The sequence below is a fragment of the Glycine max genome, chromosome 2, assembly GCF_000004515.6.
Source record: "Glycine max cultivar Williams 82 chromosome 2, Glycine_max_v4.0, whole genome shotgun sequence".
Lineage (NCBI taxonomy): Eukaryota > Viridiplantae > Streptophyta > Magnoliopsida > Fabales > Fabaceae > Glycine > Glycine max.
In genome coordinates this window covers 11,579,812-11,588,182 of record NC_016089.4, presented here as the reverse complement: position 1 = coordinate 11,588,182, position 8,371 = coordinate 11,579,812, and the positions used below count along the sequence as shown (strand labels likewise).

The window sequence follows — 8,371 nt, the reverse complement described above, 5'->3', positions numbered from 1 at the left end:
TAAAATCCGTGAATCAAACACATGTTAAGGAATGAAATAAATACAAGATAGACAAAATTGAGAATCGAACAATAGTATGATGATTATTGAATGCTACATTGTACTTAATGCTTCTTTGTTCCGGCTTTGGCAGCATTGTGGTGTTCTACATATGACCTTGGAGTATGAGCAACATAGCAAACAACAACACTAGCAGAGTTGTTGCTGCATAAATCCAAATACCCAGAGGTGGACAGACAATTAACATCATCAGCAGATATGCTAATGTCTAGATTTCAAGTGAGAACTTTTCTGTCTTAGGATTGCATCACAAACCTTCACAGCATCTAGATTATCTTTGACATTATGCACCCTAACAATATTAGCCCCTCCCAAAACACCAGCTGTGACTGAAGCAATGGTAGAAGGATCCCTCTTGGCTGCGTCGGGACGAGAGCAAATTTCACCTAAAAATCTCTTTCTTGAGGGTCCAATAAGCATGGGAGCATGAGAGATGGCCAAACTTCTTGTGGCAATCTCTTCTCTGATATCAGGTAGTCCCATGAGAATGTCTAAATTGTGTTCAGTTTTCTTTGAGAATCCAATGCCAGGGTCAATCATAATCCTCCATGCTGGGATTCCTAACATCTCTGCCTCTCTAACCCGCGAGTATAGCTCTGATGATATCTCTTTACAAACATTACCATATTTCAGATTTTCACTATTCTGCATTGTAGATGGGTCCCCCCTCATGTGCATTGCAACATAAGGAACATCAAGATCAGCCATGACTTTAAACATGTTACTATCCAACTGTCCAGCAGATACATCATTTATAAGATGAGCCCCTTTACTCACTGCTTCTGAAGCAACTTCAGAGTAGAAAGTATCCACAGAAATGAGCTTTCCTTCTACCTCAGGCATTGACACTACAGCTTCCAGGACAGGGATTAATCTACCTAATTCTTCTGCAGCAGAGATCCTAGAGGCCGTTGGCCGAGTAGACTGAGCCCCGATATCAATCATATCTGCTCCTTCTGAAATCATTAACCGAACCTGATAAACAGCAGACTCCACAGACTTGAAATTTCCCCCATCACTAAAACTATCTGGAGTCACATTAAGGATCCCCATGACGGAAGTTCTCCGCGACCAGTCAAGTAAGCCATTTGCAACAGGCATTACCCTATACATTCCTTCCTTTCCAAACTCTCCAATAAGTGATTCACTCCCTAAATCTTCCCATAATCCAGTGAGTCCACGAGAATGGCCTGAAAATGAATGCCAGGAAGCAACTGTGTCACTGTCAATAGCTGATCCCAATAAGTCCATCAAGGGAGCCATCACAAATGGCCTTTCCCAAATTCTTTCATGAGGTATAGTGAGGATATCAGATCTGACTTTATATTTACCATAGAATAAAATGTCTAAGTCAATTGGCCTTGGACCATACCGTATACCACCTGTACGGCCCAAGTCCTTCTCAATTTTTTTGAGTGCAGACAATAGTTCATGTGGACCGAGTTTAGTAACAGCTCTAACTGCTGAGTTGATAAAGCGAGGTTGATCAGTAACATATGCTGGTGCTGTCTCATACAAGCAAGCATGTCTTGTGATGTTAATGCCTGAGTTCCTCATCAATTTCAGGGCTTCCTTGAAGTTATGCAGCCTGTCACCTACATTACTTCCCAAAGCAATCACTACTTCCTCTTCTTGTGAGTGAAGCTCCACAGAGGATTTTGAAGCTGTGTGAAAAGAGGAAAAACCCAGTCCTGCAATGAAAATTAAAACAGTAGGGTAATAAACTTTGATGGATTATTCAAAAAATGATGAGCTCTAATTACTTTACTTCCTGTTACAAGCAATCTGTGATACAAGGATACTTCAAAATTGGCGTATTGGATACCGACACATGTATTTTATGAATGCCTTTGTATCAAAGCTTCATTGCGTTATCTTGAAACCTCTTAATGTACATTTTTTTCTTTAGAAAATGAAGGGATCATTATCATAACTTGAATATAACTTTTTTATTATCACAATTATGGTTTTTTTAATAAACTTTTCCTGATATTGAAGACTAGTAATAATACAATGATAATGGTAAACTAATATAAATATCACCTATATTAAGACAAATAAATAAATTAATAAAGTATAAGAAATTATTAAATATAATTATATTTTGCTTGATATATACTGTCCTGCCTGTATCCTAATTTTTTTAAAATTATCATATTTACATATTGAATCTTATTATATTTGACACCCGTACTGTATTTGTGCAACAAAGCATGCAAGCCATGGGGAAAAATACACAATTTAGGAACCATAAATGGCCTAGAAAGCTGAAAGTTTTTATCTCTGTATCACTATAATACATAATAAATTCTAGGGGGGAGGGGATCTATTAATTCTTTATTTCCATCTGAGTATCAGTTGATGACGATCTTTCAGTTTAAGAACCTCAATAACGAAAACCAATTCACAATCTGAAATAGGCATGGGGAAAAATTCAGTATTCTACTCAAAAGAGCAGCTTGAATGAGTTCAATGAGTTTACGTTTACCTTCAAGATACTTTCTGGCAGCAAAAAGCTTATTCCTGGGCTCCCCCAGACACTTCAAAATACTCATCTGAGAATAGACAAAGTGCACATTACATGCAGTATCCCAGCCATCGGTCACAAGGGGAAAACAATTATCATAAAGAGTCCACATTCCTCTAGAAAATAAAAAATCCATAGAAATTTCATGCAACAGCAATTAAAAAATAACAATCCATTGTTCCAATCTAGTGAATCACCAAATGCAGCCAATAAACATTATAGTTAATGAAATTGCAGCCAATGAGCCAGGCTTATTTTTCCATTAAGATGTAACACCAAAAAACAAGATCTAAAACACTTTGAGGCATATCATCAAACACCTTGCATAAAATAAGCACAAGAGTTATAGCCATGCCTACCTTGGAAATACCCATGTCAAGGTCTTAAATTGCGGTTGCAGTCACTGTTGCAAAGACCTCCAAAATCTTAAATATTACCAAAAAAAATTGCAAATGAATATGACTGATGCAAGTCACAATCTCGAAAGCTTTAAATTACTGTTGCTGACTGTAATTTAAAACTGTTACCACAACATATATACATCATAAATATGTTCCTTGAAGATACCAATTAGATGCTTATGTTGTGATTCTTAATCTCTGTGAACTGGGTTGGAAGAGGTAGAAGGACACTCCTAGACACAAAGCCAGAGGCAGGAAGAGAAACAAGACCAATAACGACACTTTTGAATTTTGATAGGTTTAGAATAGACTGAACAGTAGGGGCGTGTTGTCGTGGATAGGAGAAAGGCGAAAGCTTTACTAAAATATCATGACTAAATAATCAAATTCTTTTTTAAGAAGGATTCATAAACATAAAAAATATAAATTTAGTTTTTAAATATATAAAAAATATGATAAATTAATTTTATTATTAATTTATAAGAACATTTTTTCATATTAAATAAAATATTAATTTGATAATAAATCATATTTTTGATGACTAATTTAACATTAAGTTTTAAAATTTAGACTTTAATTTCACATTAAATTATTTATAATTTTAATTTGTCACACTTTTTATATATTTAAATATTAAATTTAAATTTTTCATCTTTGAATAATCAATTTATTAACATCTCACCCTTTCAATAACAAATTTAATTATTTATCCAAATTATAAACCAATTTGCTCCCCAATTATTACTCTTCCTCCAAATATATTTTAAAATAGTAATAGGGGTTCCCTAGCCTAACAAGGTCAAAGCGTGCTTAAAGGCTCAAAAGACACTAACAACTAATAAGATTTTCATATTTCACATCACCAATAAAATTGAACTCATATTCTTTTGAGATATATAGTTTGTTTTTTACTAAATGAATTAATTTTTGTTAGTAATTCTTATATATTTTTTAATTTGTGGAATTGATCCTTTTATTATTTTTTAGTTATCATGATATTAGTGTGAAATATTATTAATTTTAGTTTTTTACAATCAAATATTGTCAATTTTAGTAATAATTAATTTTAACATTATTTTTTTATCTATAATATTTGAACTCCAGTTTAAGGATATTGAATTTAACTTCACTTGTATTAACAACTTGTTGATTTGATTCTTTTGTTATTAAAATATTTATTGCGATCCTTTAATTATTAAATATATATGCAGTGTGATTAGTTTTTTACTGACCATGTTAGTCTAATAATAAGGTATCTATTTTCTATTAGTTTAGGCTAATGTTATTAGTGAGAAAACATATAAAAAAAAAAGAGGTACATGATTTTTTTTATCATTAAAGAATTTCATAATGCATATATTTTAATAATTAGAAAATTAAATTCAACATTTTGATAATAAAGAAGTTAAATAGAATAAATTAAAAACAAATAAAGAGACCACAAAAGTAATTTAACTTTTTTTTTATGAAAAAAAAAACTTAAAAGAAAAGGTAATGAAACTTATTTAAACGGCATGACGTTTGAAGCGTGACCCCACTTCTTTTTAAAAAACCCTTGTCGTTTTGGGTTGTTTCTCTTAAACCCTTCCTCTCTCTGGAGCCATAATCTTCTTCTTGTGCTAACCAAACTAAACCTTAGCTACTAGCTGGTGCAGTGTCATACCTGAAGGAACAACTATTCAGTGTTTGTAACTTGTGCTCATTCCAATGGCGTGTCTTTCTTTTCCCCAGTTTCTCTTACTTCATAGGTTCTCTCTCTTCTCTCTCTCTCCACTGATACTCTCTGCTTGTAGTTTCCCAAAACCCTCTATAGCTTTGCTTATGATTTGGATAAGAATATAACTTTTTTCCCAAAAAAAATTCAATTTTTTCCTTTTCTTTGGGTGGGGGGTAATCATGTAATGAAGTTCAGGACAAGAAATTTAGGAATTTAATATTGGCTGAGCTTTAGAGGCTCAAGTGTTGCTGAATTTTAGTTTGTGGTGGTTGAATGTGAGTGTGTAAATCTTGTCTCTGCAATTGTGCAGGTACCACATGACTTGGTCCTATTGTTTCACTTCTTTTAACACAGTACAACTTGGGAAACTCGGTCCTGGGTGTAAATGGGGTCATGTGGCAATGGCTAGGAAAAAGGCCTCTCTAGACTCTGCTATAGAAGAAGAGCTTAGTGACAATGAATCCTTGGTAGAAAAGAAGACAACTAGGTCATCTAAAACTAAGAAGGAGACGACTAGGACAAGGAAGAAAACAAAAGATGAGTCTCCTGGAGATACAGATAGCGCCTCCATTGAAGGAAGCACAGCTGCCTCTAGTGATAATTCCAAGAAAACTCAAAGGACTCGGAAAAAGGGTAATCTCTTGATCTTTGTCTCAAATGAAAATACTGGGAATTATATGCATTATAATGTGTTTGCTCGCAAGTGCTAGCTGAGTCTTGCTATCGTTTTTAGATGCATCTAGTTCTGCTGGCTTGGAAGAAAAGAAGGAAGTCAAGGAAGAGAAAAAGGTTAGAAGACGAAAGAAAACTGAAGAGGAGAAATTAATTGTAGAGGATAAAGGTAGTGAAGCTGAAATCAGTGACCAAGATGAGCCTTCATTTCTTGAAAATGTGGAGGATGATAGTGACAGTGGCTTGGAACTGATAAAAGATGATGGAGAGGACATTAGCTTTACTTATGGATGGCCTCCTCTTGTTTGTTGCTTTGGAGCTGCGCAGCATGCTTTTGTGCCTTCTGGGAGACCTGCCAATAGGCTTATAAATCATGAAATCCATGAAAGCATGAAGGATGCCTTATGGAGCCCTGAAAATTTTGTTAGGGCACCTGGGAGCTCTGCTGGTAGTGTGGCCATTGCGCTTGCTACATTGGGTGGCAAGGTTGCTTTCATGGGAAAACTTGCGGATGATGATTATGGTCAAGCAATGCTGTACTATATGAATGCAAATAATGTCCAAACCCGATCAGTGCGTATTGATAGTAAAAGGGCAACAGCTGCATCGATGATGAAGGTTGGTAAAAGGAATCGACTTAAAATGAGTTGTGTAAAACCCTGTGCTGAAGATAGTTTGACGAAGTCGGAGCTAAATATTGATGTGCTGAAAGAGGTATGAAACTTGAAACTCTTTAAAGAAAAAGATTTAAAGTAAGTGAATGAAATTCTCTGTAGTTTGTAGGTTTTAGCCTGATAATTGTTGATATGGCAATATTATTGATCTTGAATTGGTATGTGTTTTTCTTCATTAGGTGGAACCAAAATTTATTAGTAGCAAAATTGGAAGATTAATACTTAATGGAAATATTGATATGGCAGTGGAATGCTGACATAGATGTGCAGTAGATTTCCATGTTAGCATTTTTGTTGAATATTGGATATCGAATTAATAGATGGACCAAAGTTGCACAATAGTAGGGACTAAATTTGTGGGGAAAAATGAGTAAGAGGATCAAAAGTGCACTTAAACCTAAATTATTTTGTCGTCCTGTTTGTGTTTGTTTACTACAACCATTGAAATGGTACATGCACTGCATTGTTGGTTTCCATATTAGTTACAGCATGTGTGCATTTGAATAAAAAGCAAAAGCATGAATAATTTAGTTCTAGGCTCCATTTAGGCACGGTTGCTTGCCAAGGGTTATGTTAGGTCCTCTTTATAATTTATGCTCCTACTTACATTTTGGGTTTTAGCTGCTTGGGATGTTAGATTGCTACCAACTACTATTGAGTACTTTTAAAAGTTTAAATGCATGTCATGCAGGCAAAAATGTTCTACTTCAATACACATTCCCTGCTTGACCGTAACATGAGGTCAACTACATTACAAGCCATCAAGATTTCAAAGCATTTTGGAGGGGTTGTTTTCTATGATCTAAACCTTCCTATGCCACTATGGCACTCTAGGGAAGAAACTATGATGTTCATTCAGCGAGTGTGGAATCTAGCAGACATTATTGAGGTCACGAAGCAAGAACTAGAGTTCTTATGTGGGATCACACCATTTGAAGAATTTGACACCAAAAATAATGCTAGGTCGAAGTTTGTACATTATGAACCTGAAGTGGTTGCCCCACTTTGGCATGAAAATCTAAAGGTTTTATTTGTGACTAATGGAACTTCCAAGATACATTACTACACAAAAGAGCTCAATGGTGCTGTTCTTGGGATGGAGGATGCCCCAATTACCCCATTCACTCGTGACATGTCAGCAACTGGAGATGGCATTGTTGCAGGTAAATTATAGTAAATTTACATTTCAATCATAGCCCTGCATTTTTTTCACCACAGAAAGTATCAATACATTTGAAAAATAAAAAAAGGTAACTTCTTAAGGCCTTGTTTGGATAAAAATTTTAACAAGCACTAATAAATGAGAGTAAAATGAAATAAGTTTCTCCTATAAGTTAAAATCTGTATTTGGAGAAGTTAACTTAAATGTGATTGCTTCTATAAAAGTTTAAGTGCATAAGTTGATTTTAACTTATGAGTTAAGTTTAATTTATTTTACCTTCTTATTTTCTTCTCTTGTAAGTGCATATTGAACAGTTTATCCAAACAGAGCCTAAATGTCTGACCCTATCATGCAAAGAAACATTTGAGAGGTGATGGCTTTTGAAGCAATGCAACTGAGGCAGTGCAATTTATCTTATAATTTCATAGACTATGGATAAATTCTGCTGTCTTGTTGTTCTGAAAATCCAACAGGACTTTGTTCTTGAAGAATTGACTTTGATAAAACTCATTTACCTAAACAGTATTACAGGTGACTAATTGCATACTTGGGTTAGCATTGAGCCACAGCATATATAACAGATAAAACTCAATTGCCTTTGCCTTGACCTTGATTTTAGGAGGCAAAACCACTTTTGAGTTTTCTTAATGAATGCCATAACAAGCATATGCCAAATGGTAGCAGCACTTATATTGCTTGTATCTTTGGTACATTTAAGATTTGCAAAAGAAAAATTCCAAGCATTAATTTCATAGACATTTTTCCCACTTCTAAGTTCTCTTATGATCTTTGCAGCTCTCATGCGAATGTTGACAGTTCAACCTGATTTGTTAACCGATAAAGGATACCTGGAACATTCCATAAAGTATGGAATCGATTGCGGGGTTATCGATCAATGGATATTCGGCCGCGTACGGGGCTTTCCTCCATGTGAAGATATGGAGGAGGACATAATTCCTGACCCAAATGGCATTAGATCAATTTCAGAAACTGAATACCGCACAGCAGTAGGGTCTGCTAGTGAGTAATATCAGTTTTGTAGCCTATGTTTCTCACAGTGAAAGTGTTCATCCATTGTATAGAAAACTGAGTGTTTTATTTGTTTCTTTCTTTCTGTGTTTTCCACTTCTAGAGGTTATATTACCTTAGGTTGTTGTA

General features: G+C 34.8%; 2 protein-coding genes across 4 annotated transcripts; one reads left to right on the top strand and one right to left on the bottom strand.

Moving 5' to 3' along the window:
- LOC100808899 (folate synthesis bifunctional protein, mitochondrial) lies at window positions 1-3,330 on the bottom strand. Of its 3 annotated transcripts, none has more exons than XM_003518734.5 (4): window positions 3,115-3,330; window positions 2,947-3,012; window positions 2,549-2,615; window positions 1-1,751 (listed from the first exon to the last, which is right to left on the bottom strand). In XM_003518734.5, exons 2-4 carry the CDS (start codon window positions 2,959-2,961, stop codon window positions 262-264), a joined length of 1,572 nt encoding a protein of 523 aa, XP_003518782.1. In that variant the 5' UTR covers window positions 2,962-3,012; window positions 3,115-3,330; the 3' UTR covers window positions 1-261. The 3 variants fall into 3 exon arrangements, with proteins under 3 accessions (XP_003518782.1, XP_040868229.1, XP_006574956.1); XM_041012295.1 differs by having other exon boundaries at window positions 3,129-3,330; XM_006574893.4 differs by having other exon boundaries at window positions 3,155-3,330.
- A 1,226-nt stretch (window positions 3,331-4,556) lies between these two features.
- On the top strand, window positions 4,557-8,371 carry LOC100808370 (pfkB family carbohydrate kinase). The gene is made up of 5 exons (XM_003518733.5): window positions 4,557-4,736; window positions 5,016-5,338; window positions 5,439-6,091; window positions 6,743-7,214; window positions 8,009-8,371. Exons 1-5 carry the CDS (start codon window positions 4,696-4,698, stop codon window positions 8,239-8,241), a joined length of 1,722 nt encoding a protein of 573 aa, XP_003518781.1. The 5' UTR covers window positions 4,557-4,695; the 3' UTR covers window positions 8,242-8,371.